The sequence below is a fragment of the Nomascus leucogenys genome, chromosome 2 (genome assembly GCF_006542625.1).
Source record: "Nomascus leucogenys isolate Asia chromosome 2, Asia_NLE_v1, whole genome shotgun sequence".
Lineage (NCBI taxonomy): Eukaryota > Metazoa > Chordata > Mammalia > Primates > Hylobatidae > Nomascus > Nomascus leucogenys.
The window spans coordinates 27,418,745-27,442,351 of NC_044382.1; the positions used below are offsets into that span (position 1 = coordinate 27,418,745).

The following is a 23,607-nucleotide window of genomic DNA, read 5'->3' on the forward strand; positions in this document are numbered from 1 at the left end:
TACAATGGAATATTCCTCAGCAAGGAACAGAAACAAACTGTTGAAATACACAATAAAATGTATGAATCTTAAAATAAATATGCTGAATGACAAAATCCAGACCAAAAAAAAAAAATACAAACTGGATGATTCTATTTATATAAAAGCCTGGAAAATGAAAACTAATCTGTAGTAACAGACAGCAGCTCAGTGGTTGGTGGAAGATGAGATGGGTGAGAGGGAGGTATTACAAAGGAGCATGAGGAAATTTTTGGAAGGGATGGATAACATGTTCACTGTCTTGGTTGTGAAGATGGTTTCACAAGAGGGTACATATGTCAAAACTTATCAATTGGATACTTCAAATATGTGGCATTTATTATATGTCAATTATACCTTAATAAAGCTGTTAAAAATAGAATGAAACATGATTCCATTTTTATTTTTTAAATCAGTTACATACATACAGTCAAATAATTTTGAATACTCAGCACATTGTCATAGGAATTTTTCACCAAGTGGGTGGAATTATGAGTAAAATCTTACACCTTTTCTTTTATGTATTTATATATTTTTAAAAATAGAGACGGGGTCTCACTATGCTGCCCAGGCTGAACTCAAGCCCCTGGGCTCAAGCGATCCACCTGCCTCGGATTCCCAAAGTGCTGGGATTACAGGCGTGAGCCACCGTGCCCAGCCAAAATTTTATACTTTTTGTTTTGCTTGCCTATGTTGTTGCATTTTTAAAAAAAATAATGTATTGATATCATAACTAAAGAAAATTCATTTTAAGGGGGAAAGTATTAATGATGATTTGTTTCACTCTAGAAGAAATGCCACCTTTAAAAAGCTTTTTATTGTAAACTATAACACCAATGAAAGTATAACTCTACAGTATAATTAATATTTGCAGAGAGTATCAATTTTCAACTTCACCTTCTATTAGATGATTGATATTATGGCCTGAACAACAGGCATTTCAGCTGGAGTTAGCAGCATTCCCCCTCTGTAATATATTGTCCATTTACCAATGGTCAGATGCCAAACAACAGCCTCTCAGAGGAGATGTGAGGTAGCTGTGTTATCATGAAGGAGAGGTAGGGAAGAATATCCTACCACTAGATAGAAAGCTATCAGCCGATAAAAAGTCTCTGCTCTTTTGGGATCCAGACCATGAATTTGGAGAAGGAAAGGCTTTGAGGAACATATGGAAACCTTACTACAGAATATGGAGCAATTAAATGGAGGTAAGGCAGTGGTTTATGACTTTTGGGGACTCATGCAGCTCACTGACATTCTAATAGAAGCTGTGGCTCCTCCTTCTATAAAATTCACATATATGCATAAGTTTTGCATGCAGTTTCTGAAACAATCACAAACCTCATGAAGTGAATGGACCCTGGGTTGCAAAAGAACCTCTAGAAAAAAAAAGGAATGCAAGGATTTCTGCTTCTCATACATGAAATGATCTGCAGATGATAGATAGCCAACCCTGGAACAACGGTCTGGATGCAGAATAGAGCAATATACAAAAATCAGATAAGGGAGGTAAGCTATCAGATAAGAGGTCACCGTGTAACTGGTATAGAAAACACTTGCTGATGGCAGTCAGCACTGATAGGACCTAAATTGGTCATTCCAGTTGTGCAACATAGGCTGAATTCTGTGCTGCCACATGCTTCTTTGGCAAAAACTGGGACCTAAGAGTTGAAACAGAGAGATCTAGAAGGATACAAAGAATGTGGGAAGGTCCCCCAGGACCTTCAGAATCATTTGCCACTATACTTCTCTACTGGACAAATGTGATTTATCTTGACATGACTGAGCTGGACAATGGTTGGGGCATAAAGGGGAATGATACGTAAAATCAATCAGTTTAAGAAGAAGCTGAATTCAAATCTTCAACAAAGCCATTGGAGGCCGGTCACAGTGGCTCACACCTGTAATCCCAGCACTTTGGGAGGCTGAGGTGGGTGGATCACCTGAGGTCAGGAGTTTGAGACCAGCCTGGCAAACATGGTGAAACCCCGTCTCTACTAAAAATACAAAAATTAGCCAGGTATGGTGGCAGGCACCTGTAGTCCCAGCTACTCGGGAGGCTGAGGCAGGAGAATCACTTGAACACAGGAGGCAGAGGGTGCAGTGAGCCAAGATCATGCCATTGCACTCCAGCCTAGGCAACAAGAGCAAGACTCTATCTCGAAAAAAACAAAAAACAAGGCCATTGGAAAAAAAAGAAATGGGAGAGTTGAGATTGCTAAGGAACACAAACTGAGATTGCTAAGCACATAAGCCCTGCGTGTGCGGGGCTGGGGAAGTCACCCACGTGAAGTTGAAGCATTAAGAGTTGGCTACCAAGTGATAAAAGTCAGTGCACAAGTGCAGTGGTTTATAAGCCACAGTGCCCTGGGAATGGAACTGACAGGCAGCTCTCTAAGGATCTACAAGACTTGTTATCCGCCAGTCCAGGTTGTGCCTGTCTCAAACCCACAAAGGAGCTCCTTAAGCAATTCCCAGACTGAGTTCAAAAGGGAAGAAAAAGGGGGAGGGGAGCAGAAAATCTCCCTGGCATGCCAACCCCAATTGCAAGTGAAATTTATTTGGCAAGATAGACTCTCTCAAGGTAAAAATCTCAGGTGGACTCAAACTTAGGAAGTTGGCTTCCTGGTCAAGGAGACGTAGGTGAACCAAAAGACTTCTCCCGGGAGGCCAAGGCGGGCGGATCATGAGGTCAGATCGAGAACACGGTGAAACCCCATCTCTACTAAAAACACAAAAAGTTAGCCAGGCATGGTGGTGGGCACCTGTAGTCCCAGCTACTCGGGAGGCTGAGAGGAGAACGGCGTGAACCCGGAAGGCGGAGCTTGCAGTGAGCCGAGATCGCTCCACTGCTCTCCAGCCTGGGTGACAGAGCAAGACTCTGTCTCAAAAAAAAAAGAAAGAAAGAAAGGCTTCTCCCCACCTCTCCAGCTTCTTCTTGCCCCAATTACACCTTTTCCTTCCAGCCACACCAGCCAGCCTTTGTCCAGTTCCTCAAATGCACCATGCTTCCCGTTGATGCTGGGCCTCCATCTACGCTCTTCTCCCCTCTCTTCACCTGCTTAATTCCTCCTCATTTTCCAGATCTCAGCTGTCTCTTCCTCAGGAAAACCCTTTCTGACCTCAGCCACTAACCCAGATTCTGCGTAAATGTTCACCCCCTTCTCCTGTACTGCAGTTACATGATGGCAGGTTTGTGTTGGTTAATACTGAGTGTGAACTTGATTGGATACAAAGTATCCAATCAAGTTGTGTGTGTCTGTGAGGGTGTTGCCAAAGGAGATTAACATTTGAGTCAGTGGGCTGGGAAAGGCAGACCCACTCTTAACCTGGGTGGGCACAATCTAATCAGCTGCCAGCACGGCTAGAATATAAGCAAGCAGAAAAATGTGAAAAGAGAGACTGGCTTAGCCTCCCAGCCTACATCTTTCTCCCACACTGAACGCTTCCTGCCCTTGAACACTGGACTCCAAGTTCTTCAGTTTTAGAACTCGGGCTGGCTCTCCTTGCTCTTCAGCCTGCAGATGGCCTATTGTGGGACCTTGTGATGAAGTGAGTTAATACTTAATAAACTCCCCTTTGGATACATTTCTATTAGTTCCACAGATCTGTACAGAACCCTGAGTAATATAAGGTTCACATCTTTTTTCCTCAAAATGAAAACTTCAGCAATATATTTTTAAAACGTTTTTATTTTGAAAAAAGTTAGACTTTCAAAGGGTGGCAAAAATAAGTTTCCATGTACCCTTCACCCAGCTCTTACTAATGTTAACATCTTACATAACGACAGTATAATTATCAAAACCAAATAATTGACATTGGTGAAATCTTATTTCTGGTCCTTTTTCTAATCCAGCATCCAAATCGGTATCTCACAATGCAGTTAGTTATCGTATTTCTTTATTCTCTTCCAGTCCATGACTGTTCCTCAGTCTTTCCTTATTGTTCACGGCCTTGACACTTGCAAAACGTACTGGCCAGTTATTCTGTAGAGTGTCTCTCAGTTTGGGCTTGTCTGATCTTTTCTCATGATTGCACTGAGATTGCACATTTCTGACAACACCACAGAAGTGACATTGTGCCCTTCTCAGTGCATCATATTGGAAGGTACATGGTATCAGTATGTCTTATTAGTAGTGATGTTAACTTGATCACTTGGTTAAGGTGGTTTCTGTCAGGTTTATTCACTATAGTGACTGTTTTTCCCTTTGTAATTAGTATCTTGTGAAGGGATCTTAAAACCATGCAAAATCCTGTTTCCCATCATACTTCTATTCACTAATTCGGCATTCATAGGTGTTTCTTGTCTGCAACAACTATTCCTATGGTGTTTGCCTAATGGTGTTTTTCTGTTTGTTTTTGAGATGGAGTCTCACTCTGTCACCCAGGCTAGAGGGCAGTGGCACAGTCTCGGCTCACTGCAACCTCCACCTCCCGGGTTCAAGCGATTCTCCTACCTCAGCCTCCAGAGTAGCTGGGATTACAGGTGCGTGCCACCATGCCCGACTAATTTTGTGTATCTTTAGTAGAGACGGGGTTTCGTCATGTTGGCCAAGCTGCTCTTGAACTCCTGACCTCAGATGATCCACCCGCCTTGGCCTCCCAAAGTGCTGGGATTACAGGCGTGAGCCACCACGCCCAGCCATTTTTTCTATTTCTATCGTTCCTTCTACATTTGTGATTCCGTTGTGTACGGGATTCTATAGTGTATTTTTAGTCAGTGGACTATAACCGATTATTGTCATTATTTTATTGCTCAAATTGCCCAAGATTTGGCCACTGAGGGACATTCAATTTGGTTCCTGTGTCCTTTCAATATGTCCCCCATGTTCTCGTTACCTACCATATATTTGTTTTCCCAATCCTAATACAGCCATAAAATACTTCCCGAATTGCTAACTTTTGCTTCTGTGAAAAATTTGCTAACTAGACTCTGGTATTTGTGTACAGTGCCTTTTCTCTTTCTAGTATCCCATCAAAATGCTATAGCTTCTTATTTTTCTTGCCCACCTCCTTCAACGTGATTGTATTAAGCATTTGAAATACAGTTATGTTCATTTGTTAACTGTTTGTATTTCATTTTGAACTCTCCTCATATCCTGGTTGACTTTAATTATTTTGGGGGGCATGAGAAACATTACTATGGTTCTAAGAGTCACAGTTATACAAAATATACTCAGATACACTCGGCAGTGTTCCATCCCTTCCTCCTTTATACCGTGATGATTTCTCCCTTCTTTCTACACTACACCCACCTACCATCCATAGAGAGCTCATTACTTTCTGGCCAATCTTTCCTAATTTACTTTGCATAAACAAGCAGATACACGTACTTTCTTACATCTCCTTCTTTCTTACATAAAAAGTACCACTTTCTACTTTTCGTACCTTGGTTTTTGCATTTAATATATCTTGAAAATAACTCATAGAGATCTTCATTTTCTTTTTACAGCTGAATAATATCCCATCACGTGGGTATGCCATTGGTGCCATGGTTTACTCAGCCTTTCTCATGTATATGAACATAACTTTGCTTCCAATATTTGCAGTCGCAGTGCTGCAATGAGTAATCTTGTGCATCTGTATGTTTGTACTGTTGGAGGTACATCTTCAAGGGAAATTCCCACAGTGGAAATGGTTGTGTCAAAGGGTAAATGCTTCTGCAATCTGTTAAGTACTGACAAATTCCCCTCCAGAAGTCATACTAGTTTGCATTCCCACCAACAGTGATGACAGTGTGTTTCCCTATAGCCTTGCCTAAGAGAAATGTGGTGTTCTTTCTTTCACCAGTCTGAGATGATAAATGGTATCTCAGTATTATCTCAATTTACATTTCTCTAATGAGTTAGTTTGAATATTTCAAAGAGCCATTTTTATATCTTTACATGAGTGTGTACGTTCCTGTCTTTTCCCAGTTTTTCTACCAAGTTTTTGGTCCTTTGTCCCTTAATTTTTAATTCCTTATATGGTAAGAATACTAACTATTTGTCTATGATATAGGCTGGATAAATTTTTCTCCCAGTCATTTGATTTTATTGTGTTTTTACAAAGCATTTTTTTCTCTTTATGTAGTCAAATGTGTCAATATTTTGTTGCCACTGGATATTTCCACCACGTTTCCTTCTGTATTTATATGGCTTCATTTTCTTACATTTGGATCCTGGATCCAGATGGAGTTCATTCTTGCATACGGTGTGAAGTACAGGTCTAACTTCAACTTTCTCCAAGGGGCTTTCCAGTTGGCTCAGCACCATTTATTAAAAAGTCTGCTTTGACCTGCGATTGAAGATGCCACCTTTAACTCCTCATCCCCCACCCCTAAGACACCTCAAGGAACATATGACCCAAGAGCAGAGCAGACATAAAAAGATTAACTGAGCTACTGAGATTCGGTCAAGAATGTGAACTAAAAAGCAACTGTAGAGAATAAGGCTGGAAGATCCAACAGAGGGAAATGGCTGCGGAGATCATTGCCAGGTGCAGTGTCAGAGCCCTGGCATTGGGAAGTGGTCAACTCGTGGGTTGGTAAAAAGAATTCACCAACAACAGTATAGGTTTGAAAAAAGAAAGGTATTAGAAGAATGCTGCAGAAGACTGCCGTGGGGCACCTCGGCGAGAGGACTGAACGTACCACGGTGGATTTTTCCTTAGGGATATTTATGGACCTTAAAGCGGGACCTTGGGGTTGCAGAGTGAGTTTCAGCATGGCATTCCAGAGATGTACAGAAATTTTAGTTACTTATAAGGTTTTTTTCAGGGAAAAGAAATCTGGAACCAGATGCCTGCTTTAGATAATAGGAAAGTCTAATTACTTCTAATTTTCCCCAAATAAGGAGTTTTGCCTGTGCATGGCCTGATAGTCACCAGGTGGTCTTTGCTCCCTTTTAAATTCCTCAGATAAAAAGATTTTGTCTCTGGGGTCTGTTCATTGGTCACCAGGTGATTTTCGCTCTCCGCAGTCATGATGTGATGGAAAGCAAAATAGCAAACAAGGGAGCTGGATGGCGATGAAGCAGAGACAATAAGCAAGCTCAAGCTCCTGCAGAAGGGTCCGTTCCTGGAATCGCCTTGGCTCACCTGTACCGTTCCAACAAACCCTTCCAACCAAAAGAGCCCCACCCCAAAAATGCTTTTGAAATCCTGAGATGTGATCAGTGAAATCTGCAGCCATGGCAAGGGAGAAACTGTCAGCAAGTTAAATAGATTTATTGCTATTCCAGGCTTCAGATGAGCCCAGAACTCAGGGCTGGTGTGTGTTTCAGAAGTTATTATGGTGTAATAGGGTGGTAGAAAAATCCAGGCAGTTTGATGTCAAGGCCACCCTCTCTTCCTTGGAACCCTGCTCCAAAAGCAGCTGCTGGTGAGGCTCTTTCCCATCTGCCTTATTCACCCGACAGGACTCCAAGACTGAGGCAGGCAGCCTCGTGATCCCCACAGCTCACAGGTGAGAGGCTGTCCATACCTCTCCTAGCACTGGAAGAGCCTTGTCCTTGGGACTGGACACTATGGCTTTGGCCCTGTGGAGGGAGAAACGGTGCCGCAGGAGTTGTCTTAAGAGGACAAGGCATGCACGGTCTGAGATCAGAGGTTGCAAAGTGGCCACCCATGAGCCAGTCCGTTTGGGACACATCACACCGCACAGCTTTTTAAAAAAATAATTAGCTGCCAATCTTTTAAAATGGTAAGATTTCGTATACAAATCTGGATTTTTGGCTTCTCTAGGAGTAAACATTGAAACTTTTTTTTTGAGACAGAGTCTCACTCTGTCACCAGGCTGGAGTATTGCCAGTATCTGGCAGTTGTCTTCACAGACTGGCTATGCACCCTCCAACTTACTCCAGTCCTTGCCACCCTTAATTATATTTCCAACTGGAGACCAGGCCTCAGCGGCCTTGTATCAATGGGCACATGTGCTGTGACTTTCTGTGTAAGAAATATTTACATTGTAATAATATCTTTAATCAAAAAGGAAAAATCGGCTGGGCGTAGTGGCTCACGCCTGTAATCCAGCACTTTGCAAGGCCAAGGTGGGTGGATCATGAGGTCAAGAGATCGAGACCATCCTGGCCAACATGGTGAAACCCCATCTCTACTAAAAATACACAAATTAGCCGGGCGTGGTGGCAGGGCCTGTAGTCCAAGCTACTTGGGAGGCTGAGGCAGGAGAATCACTTGAACCTGGGAGGCGGAGGTTGCAGCGAGCCGAGATTGCGCCACTGCACTCCAGCCCGGTGACAGAGTGAGATTCTGTCTCAAAAAAAAAAAGGAAAAACCGAAATCAAGACTGGAAGCAACATGTTTCTCATGGTTCTTGTCACTCATTTAAGTCTCTTGCTAGGCCCTGCGGGTACCTGAGTTTGTAAACCACAGAGCACTCCTAATATCTCCCCCAAGGGATTCCTCCCCCACACACCCTACCTCTCCAGGATACACTGCACCCTAGTATTAACTGGGCAAATCTAGAAAGGAAATCAAAATTAGTCACAGAAGTTAAGGGAGGAATAGACTAAGAGCAAATACTTTCGCCCCTTCATTGTAACAGGGGGCTGGAGGAGAACAAAAACGTTAATACTCTCACTTTGCTTTTAACTTAGTGACAAAAAAAAAAAAAAAAAAAGAGTGAGAGAGAGAGTCATAAAGATTCTTCAGGTCCTAAAACACTCTGGTTCCCATTCCTTAACTGCTTTGGAAATGAACGAGGCTGGGATGAGTAACGTGGTCAGCCCAGCAGATGCCCTGGGCTACCAAGAACTGTCCAACTCATCCTCCCTTAGGTCAGGGCTGCTTGCCCCAGCCCAAAATGTAAGTGGCACAAAATGATTTTCAGTGAGGGTAGCAGACTCATTGTAGAAAGGGGATTAAAGGCGGGCAGAGAGTGGGAGTTTGGCCTTGGCAAACACAAAACAGAGGAAAAGGGACCTTCCTCACACTGCTCCATTCTGCTGTGGCAGATGCCATGTTATGTGCCCTTTAGAGAGGCAGCGATCTTGATGCAGCCCAGACGCTTCCCACCGCTGCTCAGGACGCTCTCTATGCGGTAGTTCCCGGTGGTGAGCCAACTGGGCAGCTCCAAGTCAGGCACAACGAATTCACTCTTGGGCAGTGAGTAGGTTCCCTGCGGGAAAGCCAGTGGACCGCCAGTCAGTGGGAGCCTACTGATGGCGGTCTTTCTCCTAGAGCCACTGCTAGGATTGTAGCCATGAACTACCACCCCTCTTCCCATTCTCAAAACGGCTGCACAAGATTAGAGACGGCCACAGCACTGTAGAGCATGGATTATTATGGATAAAGGGCCCTGAAGATCACATCTAAGTTCAAGTCTCCCATTTCGTAGATGGATAACTGAGGCTCCCGGAAGATAAGTGATTCCTGATAGGTCACACTGGCTTACAAATCCAGAGACATGCAGATCTGCAGGAGGAGAATGCAAAGACCCTTCTCTCCAAACCCTATGTCTTTAGCCACAGGGGTAACGCTCTCTCCTCCCTCAGTACTTACTTCTTTGAAGGGACAGTGGCAAGGAAGCCCATAGGTACGCAGGGGCTCTGGGCAGGGTTCCCCAGTAGGAATTAACATGTCAAGCACATCACAGAATTGTTCAAAGGTACAGCTGCCAATGTAGTCTGTGCATGGGATCTTGATCCAGAGGCCAGCCACTTCCTTCTCCAAAACTAAATCCACCTGGTAAAAAAAAAAACAAAGGTTTGAAAAAGGTTATAAGTGTAAATTCCAGGGCAAACATACCAGCTCTTCTGTCTCTTCAAAAAAGCAGCAATATATTTTAATCATAGAATTTTTAACTGGATGAGATCTTAGAAATAGTCTGTTCTAGGAATGGCAACATTGTGGCCCATGTGTGAGTATAGTGTATTATTGTGCCCATGGCAGACATTAACAATCAAATGTGAATTTTCCCCCTATACTGAACTATATACATAGACTTAGCTTTTTTTTTTTTTTTTTTTTTTTGTATCATGGCTCACTGCAGCCTCAACCTCCTGGGCTCAGACGATCCTCCTGCCTCAGCCTCCCATGTAGCTGGGAAACACAGGCAGGCACATGCCACCACATGCAGCTAATTTTGTATTTTTTGTAGAGATGGGGTCTCACTTTGTTGCCCAGCCTGGTCTGGAACTCCTGGCCTCAAGCAATCCTTCCACCTCCGCCTCCCAAAGTGCTGGGATTACAGGCGTGAGCCATCATGCCCAGTCCATAGTCTTAGAATTCTTTAGGTAGTCACTACCCATTGATTGGCTCTAACACTTGCACTGAAATGCACTGGTCATCTAACTGCTAATTGGTTAACTGTGGCATTGTTTCCTGGGCTTTCCTTCTGAGCCCAGTCTTGGCCCCAAAATCCTTTTCTGCATAGGACTTCAGGTAGTTAGTACCAACTGATGAGCTGGTTACCAAAATGAACCCCACTAGATGCTCTTGGGTCACATTTTCTCTGTACAGCCACAGAAGACAGAATTAAGAACAATAGGAATGTATAGAAAGATCACCTTGAGACTGGTATAAAATCATAGCTAGGTTACAACAGATGGAGCTACCTCAAGAAGTAGTGGGCTCTCTGACTCAGCTGGGAAAGCTACAAAAGACTCTCGTGCCTGGAGTAGAGCTGGGTGAGAAGCTCTAGAACATACTTCACACCTCCATGCTGTCATGACTTTGCTCCTGTTTTGGAGGCTGAAGCTGACCAGGAGGAAGTGGCTAGAATTTCATGGTAGACATCTCAGTTGTGCCGGGCACGTGCTGAACAGTCACCATGTATTAGTTGCCTCTAGTGCCAAATGAGTTGTCCTTTAGAACCATGTCCATCACCCACCAAAGGTATCAAGGGAAAACTCTAAGGAAAGAGCACCAGGAAATTAGCTTTCTCAAATATCTGATTCCTTGTGCGTGTTATGGCAGGAAATCACATTTTTAGGATCCCTTTCAGCTCTGACATTCTAGCATTCTAGGAATCCCAGCCTCTAGGCTCACTTTATTTGGGGCTCTGTTTCTAAGAGATAAATCCTGGATGGGCACTTATGTCCTAAGAGGCTGCTGGGCTCAGGCTGGTTCCCAGGCCATGGACTCAAGTCTTCCAGATGCCCCAGATGTCAAGATATTAGCTGCCTTCCTCCAGGCCCAGAAAGAACAAAGAAGTCAGCACATCCTGTGTTCTGAGTGGACAAATTCAAATTGCTCCTCTCACTGGCCTCATCTGCTGCTAAGACACACCCATTATCTCCACCACTGGCCACACCGCTGGCCACACCCTCTCAGCCCTCCTCTCTCTCATCAAACCTGCTTCTACCCCGCTGCTTAGGAAAAGTCAGAGGGCCTAGGTTGGAATGCTAGTTCTGCCACTTCCTAGTTTTATTGTGCCCTTGGGTGAGTTACTTAATCTCTCTCAGTGGCCATTCCCTCACCTTCTTCTTTTTTTTTTTTTTTTTTTTGGACAGAGTCTCACTCTGTCACCCAGGCTGGAGTATAGTGGTGCGATTTTGGCTCACTGCAAACTCTGCTTCCTGGGTTCAAGCGATTCTCCTGTCTTAGCCTCCTGAGTAGCTGAGATTACAGGCATGAGCTACCACGCCTGGCTAATGTTTTTGTATTTTTAGCAGAGATGGGGTTTCACCATGTTGGTCAGGCTGGTCTCAAACTCCTGACTTCACATGATCCACCCGCCTCAGCCTCCCAAGGTGCTGGGATTACAGGCATGAACCACTGCACCCGGCCTCACCTCATCTTCAAAAGTGGGATATTTTAGAGTGCCTACCTCTCTCACAGGTCCTGTTGAGAAGGAAATACCAGCGCTTCGCACAGTGCCTGAAATCAAAAGCTTCCTCCTCCATGACTTCTGCCCTGCCTTTTTCCTTAGCCAATACTCTCTCCTTGTGTCGCCAATACCCTAATGAAAATGTTTGAGCCAGTTATGCCCTGAGCGAGAACACGCAGTGGAGGAGGCCAGTAGGGGGACAAGTCCTACCGGCGCTCCTCCCACCAGGCTGGAACCTGTAGGGCTGCATCTACCAGAAGGGGCAGTGGCTCCCTCACCTCTACTCCTACCCCCAGCACAGGACCAGCACGACACAAGAAGTGTACTGAACTGAAGTCAACAGAGGGTTCTAAGGCAGCAGCCACACCTACCATTCGGAAATTACAAATGATGGCTCATTTCTTATTCTCAATCTATTTGCTACTATGACTCAGAAAAGGAAGCAGGGCGGAGTAATGAGCCCAGGCATGTATATGACTTTGGGTGCTGGGGGAGCCAAGTTACCAGGCCTGAAAGGCTGGAATAAGTACATATGACAAATATGGTGACAATTTACAATTCTCGAGGATGGGAAAACCAGGGTCCCACAGGCTAGAACTTGAGGGAGGGCTGGGCAGTGGGAGTTATTAACTATGCCAGATCCCATGGAGCAGGTCAAAAGAGAAAAGGGAGCTTCTGAGCATGCCCCAGTCTTACCCATGGTCATGAAATCTGGGACATTTAACTTTTAAAAATTGCAGCTGGAGTCAAATCCAGCCAGGTCCCAGATTTGACTTTTGATTAAAGAAATTTCACTACAGCAAGATCAGAGGAAGAGAGGATGGCAGTTGCTTTCTTGGGTTTGGGCAGTCACTCTCCTGTGGGCCTCAGGGTAACAAGGTCAAAGCCCTATGGACCCCAAGAGTGCTCCAGGCTCATCCAGAGCTTAGTTCTGGGCAGCTCTCATAAGCAGGTCTGCTGGGCAAGGGGAGAGTTCTGGAACTGAATCTGCAGCACTCCTCTCCCCTCCCCTGCAAATACACCAAGCACCAAGTCTACCTCCCTGCCAGTAAAAGCTCAGGAACCAAACCCCAAGATAAACATACCAGCCTTGTCCATGCTAACAACTAGCTTTGTGATCTGGGTCAAGTTGCAACCTTTCCTGAGACCCTTTGTCCCTCATCGTCTCTTCTCCCTAGCAAGTGGTCAGAAGAGCTTTCATCTAATAGTTGATATGCACATATCCTGAAAAAAGAACTGAACCAAATATACATATATGAGAAATATTGGGAGCTGGGCATGGTGGCTCACGCCTGTAATCCCAGCACTTTGGGGGGCCAAAGTGGGCAGATCACCTGAGGTCAGGAGTTTGAGACCAGCCTGGCCAATGTGATGAAACCCCATCTCTACTAAAAAAGTGCACGCCTATAATCCCAGCTACTCTGGAGGCTGACGCAGGAGAATCCCTTGAACCTGGGAGGCAGAGGTTGCAATGAGCCATGATCGTGCCACTACACTCCAGTCTAAGCAACAGAGTGAAAATCCATCTCAAAAAAAAAAAAAAAAAATGGGGAAAGAGAAGGAGCAGAGGGGATCTGAGGCTAATTTTTCCTAAGCACAAGTGACAGTAAAGACAGAGGAGATTATGTAGGCCCAAATTTATGACAGGTAATAAAGCAATGGAAAAGGAGAATAGGGAGTAAAACCCATCTTAATGGTTTGTGAAGAAGCCAGGAAAAGCAAGCTGAGGGCAGAAGAGGGGGTTTGCCAGCTTCTTGTTTCCAAGTCAGCTCCATAGCCCCCTCCCTGGAAATGCCAGTGGTTGCATGGTGATGGCAGCAGAGGGAGCATGGCGGACGGCCTACCAGGAGAGCCCACATTCCACATCAGCAGAGGCAGCACACAAATAAATGTGTGTGACCCTGGCAGAGAAACAGTCCAGTGTCCATACATAGGGAATGATTCCATCCCTTGGCCCAGATCCAAGGGTACAGGGCTTGACCCCCTATCACTTGAGGAACAGTAATGGAAACACAATGACTCCACCAGGAAAAGACTTGGTAGGAGGTGCAGGGGAGCTGAAAGCTGCCACATATCCAGGACTTGTGTCTGGGTCAAGAGGCTGCAAGATAAGACAGATACTAATCGAAATGTTCACAAGATATAAAATGTACTGAGCATGTCCTGGGTGCCAGGCCCTGTGCAAAGCACTTTCTACATGATTTTCTAACTCAGGTATTGCTCAAGGAAAGCCCGTAAGGTAGGAGCTGTGATTAAGACAGGTCTAAGAGTAATGATAGGAACACAGATTCCAAATCATGAATCTTCTAAATAATTAAGACAAAACTGGTACCAGAATAGATCTGGATCAGGAACAGACTGAAGGACATAGAGGAACACCATATAAAGGTAGCAATTTTAGCTAGAGAGGAAAGGACCATAATAAATGGTGTTGCAATGGATATATGAAAAGTCTTTATTGTTTTCTAAGAAAATATAAAAACATGCATCCCTAAAATAGTCAATGGATGGAAACAAACAGGTTATTCCCAAAGTAAATACAAAAGGCAAATAAACTTATGAATAGACATCTGCGCTCACTAGAAATGATGCAGGTTGATTCAAACATTGGGAGGCACTTCGGCAATATGTATCAAAAGACCTAAAAAGTGTGTATCTAGATAATCAGAAAATTATAAAAAGATGTACTGTAAGAAAAATTTCTACAAAAGTGGTTATTACAGCAAAACAAAAAACAAACAAACAAAAAAAAACCCTCTGGCCGGGTACAGTGGCTCAAGCCTGTAATCCCAGCACTTTGGAAGGCTGAGGCAGGTGGATTGCCTGAGGTCAGGAGTTCAAGACCAGCCTGGATAACATGGTGAAACCCCATCTCTACTAAAAATACAAAAATTAGCTGGGCGTGGTGGCAGGTGTCTGTAATCCCAGCACTTTTTGGGAGGCCAAGGCAGGCAGATTGCCTGAGGTCAGGAGTTCAAGACCAGCCTGGCCAACATGGTAAAACCCCATCTCTACTAAAAATACAAAAATTAGTGGGGCGCAATGGAAGGTGCCTATAATCCCAGCACTTCGGGAGGCTGTGGCAGGAGAATAGCTTGAACCCGGGAAGTGGAGGTTGCAGGGAGCCGAGATCGCACTACTGCACTCCAGCCTAGGCGACAGAGTAAGACCCTGTCTCAAAACAAACAAACAAAAACTACCCTGAAAACAAACTAAATGTTCAACAATAGACTTGTTATATGAATTATGAAAGATCCACATCAGAATATTTCTGCCATTAAAAATGATTGGGTGGGCTGAGCAAGATGGCTCACGCCTATAATCCCAACATTTTGAGAGTCTGAGGCAGGAGGATTGCTTGAGCTCAGGAGTTTGAGACCAGCCTGGGCAACACAGGGAGGCTCCGTCTCCATAAAAAATAAAAAAATTAGGTAAGCATGGTGACATGTGCCTGTGGTCCCAGCTATCTAGGAGGCTGAGGTGGGAGGATCCCTTAAGCCTAGGAGGTCAAGGCTGCAGTAAGCCATGATCACACTACCGCACTCCAGCCTGAGCAACAGAGTGAGACACTGTCTCTAAAATTACAATAAATTAAAATAATAAAATAATGATTGGGTAAAAAAAAAATTGACTAAGTAGAGCCACCTAATCCTTGGAAAGAGATATGGAACATATAGTATGATGCAAAAATATAGCAAGTATAATAGCACATATCATATAATCCCATGAGTATAAGTGTGTATGTATTTACAAACACACAAAAATTCTGATGGGATATATAAAGAGCAAACACTGACTATCTCTAGGATTTAGATTACTGGAGGACATTTACAATGAGCACTGCCTATTATCATACATATCCATTAAAAAGAAATATGTGTGTTATGTATGTAATTGTACAGGGGAAAGTTGCAAAGAATATCCTATAAGATATTAAAAGTGCTTATCTCTTATCACTAGGTAGTGAGATTTCAAGTGATTTATTTTATTTATTTATTTTGAGACAGAGTTTCACTCTGTCACCCAGGCTGGAGTGCAGTGGTGCGATCTTGGCTTACTGCAACCTCTGCCTCTTGGGTTCAAGCAATTCTCCTACCTCAGCCTCCTGAGTAGCTGGGATTACAGGCACACGCCACCACGCCCAGCTAATTTTTGTACTTTTAGTAGAGATGGGGTTTCACCATGTTGGCCAGGCTGGTCTCAAACTCCTGACCTCAAAAGATCCACCCACCTCAGCCTCCCAAAGTGTTGGTATTACAGTCATGAGCCATCACACCTGGTCTATTTTATTTATTTTTTGACCCCTTGTGTTTTCTAAAGTGACTATATATTACTGGCTAATTGGTATATCGATTTTATAATTAACAACAAAACCAAATTGGCCAACCAGAGCTGCCAGACAATAATGAGCAGTTGGCCATCAGGCCCAGAGAAGGCCAGGACGCTTCTGCCAGGTGCAAGGTATCCGTCACTCCTGCCCTCACCAGGAAGTTGCTGGCACTGACATCAGAGATTCCTTTCAATCTTATGATCCTGAGATTCCATGAACCTGTGAAAGAGTATCTGAATCTACATGTCCTGTACTATTCTCTGGGAATCCAGGATTCTGAAATTCTTCACAGTTCCCCAAGCATACATGCGCCCCAGTGCCCCTGCTGGCCAGACCCTGGCACCTCCCCTTCCCCACCCACCCCCAGGCTCACCTTCAGAGGAGAACTCAGGGGTACACTGGTGCTGCCCACGACACTGAGGGTCACATTCCCAGGAACGATGATGGGGTCAGGCTCCAGAGTCAGGCTTCTGATCACCGCAGGGTCCTTCCCTTCATCACAGTTATCCCAGGAAAAGCTACTGAGCTGGGATGGCTGGGGACAATCAGGCAGCAAGGAAGGAGGAGAAGAAAAAGGTTGACAAAAGAAACTATCACAGATCACAGGAAAAACGAGCTCCTGGAAGTGTGACCTTGGGTGAGGCACCCCCGTCCCTGAGCCTCATCTATGAGACTCCATACTTATGAACCTGGGATAACACTTATCCTACTCATTTTATAGGCAGGACTAAACTAAAAGACTCAAAAGACATAATCTCCCATAAACGTATTGTAAACTATAAGGCAGGATATGATAGACCTGGAACTTCAAAACAGGAGACTGACCTAATTGGCCTTTGGTGGGCGCCTTCTCTGACTTCCCACCTCCCTGCTGCCTGCTCCTCTCCAGCCAGCCTTGGAATCCTGGCAGAGGGCAAGCTCCTAGAGGATTCACCTCTGCAGCCCACACCCAGGACCTTGTTCATGTCACACCCCATGCCCAACCCAGAGCCAGGAACAATGGGAAACACAAAACACAATGGGAAATCTAGCAGCATCTGAAATCCCACTCTCAAGGGGCAGGCGATTAACTCAGAAAGGAATAGGACACTCATGAAAAGATCCGCAGTGGATCACTTGCTGATGAATAATCCCCAGTGGACTTCCCCAGTCCTAAACAGTGTCTTCTTCCCATCCCACTTCTCATGCCACACGCCCACTTGGGTCACTCGCCATCCGTCTGCTGAGCTGCTTCTCCTGTTCCTCCTCCACATCCCCCAGGTCTCCTGATTCCACCACCACTACATCTGCATGTGACTGCATGTGACCACCACTCCGCACTCCAACAGGACCCTGTCTGATGATCTTGAACACCTCCCACACTGTGAAGACTCTCTGCCCACCCACTCTCACCTCTCCCAGCCCCCTGGAGGCCACCTATGAGAGACTGTTGGCATGCCCTCCATTCACACCCTGTCTCAGAGAGAAAACCTGCCAGTCCCACACCCCCAAGCTGATGCCCACCTTCAACACTCCCATCACTGACTCTTTCAAGAGAGATCACCTAACCCCAGCTAGGCTGACAGATACTCTCTGCCCAATTTTGGAATTAAGGCATAAAAGGCTGGGGATATGGGGGTTTTGTGCTGTCACTGGATCCTAAGTTTTGGTTTGAGGCCAGACCTTCTAAATCTGTGATCCATGACCAAGAAGAAGTTAGGGCTAAGGGCTAAGGGCTCTGTTGGTCTGTGGAAAAGGGAACAGATCAAGTCCCACTTCCCTATCTGTAAAAGCAGTATGGAGTAGCAGTGAAGGGCATGGCTTTGGAGAGACATGGGTGAATGACAGCTTTAGCCAAACAGCCCTGGGTGGAAATCATAGCTCTGCCACGCTTACCATGTGATTTTATAGGCCAGTTTCCCCTTTGGAGTCTAAATTTCCACATCTTTTAACTGGAGGCATTTCTACCTTCCTCTCCAGGATGTTGCAAGGGCGAGAGTGTGTAGGTAAAGCTCATAACCCAATGCCAGGCACAACGCACGAGCCGGCTCACTAAAGGAGCCATTAGCATCCTAGCCTCCGCTTCCTGCCGGCAGCTCCATGAGATGTCTTGTAGCTCTGTAATCAACTTCCCCTTTACCTGAGGTTTTAGGAATGGGTTCCTACCCCTTGGAATGAAAGGTCATATCATGACTAAGAAAGGCAGGACAGGATAGTTGCCACTAAATGTTTCCTTCAACATTCATTCCACAAATATTTATGGAGCAATGATGATAGGCCCTGGGCTAAGTGCTGTGGCAAGAGTGGTAAACAGTCAGATCTGGCTCCTGCTCTGCCTTGAGGAGCTTACCGTCTAATGTAAATAAATATCACCCACTATGATTTGTGTGTCACAAAGGAAAAGAGCAGAAGGTAATGCTGACAGCAACAAAGGACTCACTTACATAGGGTGGTGGGGAAGTGATACTTAAGCTGGACTCTTGCAGGATGCGGAGTGCAGGCTGAGAGAACTCAGGCAAAGGCCCCGAGGCACAAAAGAAGCTTGGCTGCTCCAGGCACTGGGAGAAGGCCATGGGCTAAATGTAGTGGATGAGGGACCCAGATAAGGTTGGAGGGGTGGCAGGGTCATTTAATGCAGGATCCCACAAGCCATAATCGGGAGGTTGCATTTACTATAGGTGCAGTGGAACCCCACTGAAGGACAGTACTACACTGTGATTTGTGGTTGTGAACAGACTGCAAGTGGTCAAGGGAAAGAATGCCTGGAATTAAGAGTCAGACTGGAGGGTAACACAGGAGCAAGACTAGTTTTCTGGGTGGGGCTGCTTTCATAGATTCTAAGGCAGCCTGATCCACACAGAGGATTGATTCCAGGCTAGGGGTGGGGGTAGGGTATCCAGAGTACCTACCGGAGAAGAATCCCTTCCCCTCTCCTAAGCTCTTCCTTCCCCAGGCCCTGGGGGAGACGTAACAAGATGGCTTCCTGAGGGTAGTGCCCGGCTAGCTGTCTCTGTAGTGACAAATTCTGCTGCTGAGTCCAGGCTCATCAGGGAAGGGAGGTGAATGGATTAGCAATGCCCACCAAGGCCAGGCTGATCACCAGATATCTGCCATCCCAGCCTAGGGCAACAAGTGGGAAGGGGTGGCACAAGTGGGAAGGGGTGGCACAAGACGGGAAAGGCACAGCTCTGGAGGCAGAGATATGGGTACTACAGTTATGAGTTAAAACCCAGCTCAGCCAGGCTCACTAGCTGAGACCATGGGTAAGTTAACCCCCTAGGGGTTCAACATTTCCTCATTTATTATGTGGACATAATGACATCTTCTCACAGGGCTATTGTGAGGGCAAGATGTTTGTATACAGAAAGCACAGGGCACAACTCCTCAAGACTGTCAAGCTCATGAATAAACAAGGAAAGACTAAGAAGCTGTCATAGGCTAGAGGAGAGTGGGGACTACAATGATATGTGTCATGACAACAATGGCAATGCAGTACCCTGGATTGTATCCTGGCTCAGAAAGAGGGCATTAATGGGAAAACTGGTGAAATCCAAATAAAGTCTAGAATTCAGTTAACAGTAATGTACTAATGTTGGTTTCTTAGTTTTGGAGATATGTACATATAAGATGCTAACAGGGGAAATTGAGTCAGGTGTTTATAGAAACTCTCTATTATCTCTGTAACTTTTCTTTCTTTTTTTTTTTTTTTTCTTGAGACAGAGTCTCACTCTGTCATCCAGGCTGGAGTGCAGCAGCGTGATCTCAGCTCACTGCAACCTCTGCCTCCTGGGTTCAAGTGATTCTCCTGCCTCAGCCTCCCAAGTAGCTGGGACTACAGGAGTACGCCACCATGACTGGCTAATTTTTGTATTTTTCGTAGGGACAGGGTTTCACCATGTTGGCCAGGTTGAGGTTGGTCTCCAACTCCTGGCCTCAAGTGATTTGCCTGCCTCAGTCTCCCACAGCGCTGGATTATAGGGGTGAACCACCACACCCTGGTGCAACTTTTCTATAAACCAAAAATTATTCCAAATTTTTTTTTTAGGAAAAAAGCACATAGCCCAGTACATAGCACATAGTATGTGTACAACAAATGACAGCCACTATACAGCACTATAGAGTCCATTAAGCACCTACTATATGACTAGCATGGGCCTAGATATCCTCCCCTGTTATCTAACACTCATCATAGCCTGTAGTCACAAGATCAGTTATGCTAGAAGAGGAACTGAAATTCAGGTTTCCTGATGTTCACTCACTGTCACCCCCCGCCCCCCCGAGTCTTTATCTGGCCCAGGGACTCAAGGTCAGGGCTCTGAATCACATGAGCCCCAAGAAGATGTAGATGCTGTGTGATTTTGAGTGACCTTTGTAATGTCTCAGGGCCTCTTCAAAACTGCCAATCTAAGACCTAGTCTGAGATGGCATCCATATCCACAGCATATATGAGAACAAGTTTGTAGGGTGAGCTAGCAGCCTCTAGCCAGACTCCACCTCATAGCGGCCAGCCCTGGAGCCAAGAGAAACATTCTCAGCCAACATTCAGGAACAAGGTATAAATTCTCCAGGCAAATGAAGTCAAAAGGTCCACATTCCTTCATTCAACAAGCAAAACAGACTTTCTGCCTCGGGGGCAGAGTGAGGCCAAGCCCTCAGATTTATATGGCTTTATTTGTTTCTGATTTTAGAAATTTTCCATCAATGAATGCATTTCCCTTCACTGACAACTCTCCAAGATGCAGGTTGGCACCATCATACCCATCTTACAGATGAGGAGACCAAGACTCAAGAAATCCATGGATTGAGACAGGGGAATGATCAGAAGCCAAGCCTCCCTGCTTTCAGTACCACCTGCTTTCCCTTACACAGCACTGTTCCTCACTCTCAAACACTTCCAAGATGGTAGGAGGGAGGGGATCAGGGTTGGACCTATCCCTTTGCTACCAGAAATGTTTGATGTCTTAACCACAGCTAGCAGCCAAGAGGCAACGGAATCAGGTTTTTGTTTTGGCGTTTTTTTTTGTGAGATAGGGTCTCACTCTGTCACCCAGGCTGGAATGCAGTGGTGCAATCTCAGCTGCAGCCACAACCTCCCAGGCTCAGGCGTAGCTGGGCCTCTCACCTTTAGCCTCCCAAGTAGCTGGGACTACTGGCACACACCACCACGCCCAGCTAATTTTTGTATTTTTTGCAGAGATGGGGCTTCGCCATGTTGCCCAGGCTGGTCTTGAACTCCTGAGCTCAAGCAATCTGCCCACCTCAGCCTCCCAAAGTGCTGGGATTACAGGTGTGCACCACCGCACCTGGTCTTGGGGTTTTTTTAATTGACAAACCATGGCTGTATACATTTATGGGGTACAATGCAATGTGAAATGTATTCTCTTAGTTGTTTTGAAATGCACACAGTTCCTGACTTACAATGGTTTGACATACCATTTTTCAACTTTACAATCGTGCCTAAGTACAGTAGAAACTGTAGTTTTAGTATCCATACTGTTTTTCACTTTCAGTATAGTCTTCAATAAATCACGAGACATTCAACACTTTATTATGAAATGGGCTTTGTGTTAGATGATGTTGCCCAACTGTAGGCTAATGCAAATGTTCTGAGCATGTTTAAGGTAGGCTAGGCTAAGCTGTGATGCTCAGGTTAGTTGTATTAAATGCATTTTCAACTTACGATGCGTTTATCAGAACACAACCCCATGTAAAGTTAAGGAGCTTCTGTATATAATACATTACTGATGATAGTCACCTGGTGTGCAATAAATCTCAAAGCCTATTCCTTATCAGAACTCGGTGGCCCACACCTGTAGTCCCAGCTACTCAGGAGACTGAGGTGGGAGGACTGCTTGAGCCCAGGAGTTCAAGGCTGCAGTGAGCTACAATCGCCCCACTGCACTCCAGCCTGGGTCACAGAGTGAGACCCCACCTCTACTCTCAACTTCTGTAAGTTCAGCTTGGTTAGAATCCGCATATAAATGAGATAATAAAACAGAACTACCATATGAGCCATTATCCCACTTCTGGGTATATATCCAAAGGAACTGAAATCAATATTTCAAAGGGCTATGTGCACTCCCATATTCATTGCAGCATTACTCACAATAGCTAAGATACGGAAATAACCTAAGTGTCCATCAACAGACACTTGATGGATAAAGAAATTATCCATCAACAGACACTTGAAGAAATTATCCATCAAATTGAATGCATAAAGAAAATGTGGCATATATACACAACAGAATACTATTCAGCCTTTAAAAGGGGGAACATCTTGTCATTTGCAACAACATAGATTGAATCTGAAAGACATTGGGCTAGCTGCAATAAGCCAGGAACTAGGCTTTTTCAGGTCAAGGGATTACAGAACTTCCCTTTCCCAGGGATCTGCAGCACGGTGTGAATGAGAAGTGAAGGAGGAAGCTTGGAGGGTACGGGGACTGTTGTCTCAGTGGCTCACAACCAAGGGCAGCGGGGCCACAGGCCTGGGTATTTGTCACCAGATGGGCAAATCTCTCAAACCCTCCCATCTCTCAGGAAGACCTCAGGGCATTAGAGCAAGGGAAGAGATGAGGCAGCAGGCCTTATCATGGGGGACATAAGGAGTGGGGGTCAGGAGTAAGATGCAGGGTTAACAGGACTGAATCTCTGGGGGCAATGCCTTAGTGTTAAGGCTCTCTGCATTTTCACTCCGGCGCTTGGAGGGCAAGAGAGTGCAGACGTGAGATTAATCTCTCCAAAAAGGGCCTGGAGCAGAACAGGTCTTTAGAGGCCACCCTCACTGTACAGACCAGAATCTCATAATTAGTTACTTTGGAAGGCTCTAGTACAGGGAACCAACTCTAGAAAACGGAGTGGCCACCCCCATATCTCAGCCAGACCCGCACACCCGTAGCTGGGCCAGGAGGCTGCAAACAGACTCTTAAAGGAGGGTGCACTCACCTTTTTCAGGTGGGCTTGCGCAGGGGCCGCGAGAAGCAAGCCCAGGGCGATCAGGAGGGGAGCCAGCATCAGGGACTGCATCGGGAAGGGTGGGTCAGGGCGGAGTTAACTGCAAGGTCTGTGGCGGCAGAGGTGCCTTTAAATGCCTTCCAGTATTGGTTACGCAAAGAAGCTGAGTCCAGTCACTGGCAGGTTCGCCCTGCCCCGCCCCGGCCAGAGACTTCCCGGCCGAGAGTTGGACCGATTCCTCCCGGCTCCGCCCCCTCGCTCTTTTCATTGGAGCCTGTCTCTCTAGCGTAGGTGTCGAGGCCTTCCCTCTGCGGCGCGTGGGCGGAGTTGGAAGAGAAAGGGGCGGAGCTCAGTGCCGCGGAGCTCAGCGCGGCGGGGCTGAATGCGGCTGGAACGGAAGGGAGCTTAGCACGAGGTTGGGGCGGGATCACGAGGGCGGGGCGGAGCTGCACGCGCGGGAGGGGCGGGGCCGTGGCGCGAGGAGGGGCCAAGCGGAGTCGGGGGCGAGGCGGAGCCGAGCTCCTGGGAAGGGCGGGGCCGGGCAGGGGAAGGGGCGGAG

At 45.8% G+C, this 23,607-nt stretch overlaps 1 protein-coding gene across 1 annotated transcript; it reads right to left on the reverse strand.

Annotated features, from left to right (window-relative positions):
- Nucleotides 1–6,056: 6,056 nt before the first annotated feature.
- Nucleotides 6,057–23,287, reverse strand: GM2A (GM2 ganglioside activator). The gene is made up of 4 exons (XM_003266673.4): nucleotides 23,040–23,287; nucleotides 16,489–16,650; nucleotides 9,517–9,699; nucleotides 6,057–9,133 (listed from the first exon to the last, which is right to left on the reverse strand). The coding sequence occupies exons 1-4, from the start codon at nucleotides 23,118–23,120 to the stop codon at nucleotides 8,978–8,980; spliced, it is 582 nt and encodes a 193-aa protein (XP_003266721.2). The 5' UTR covers nucleotides 23,121–23,287; the 3' UTR covers nucleotides 6,057–8,977.
- Nucleotides 23,288–23,607: the final 320 nt, after the last annotated feature.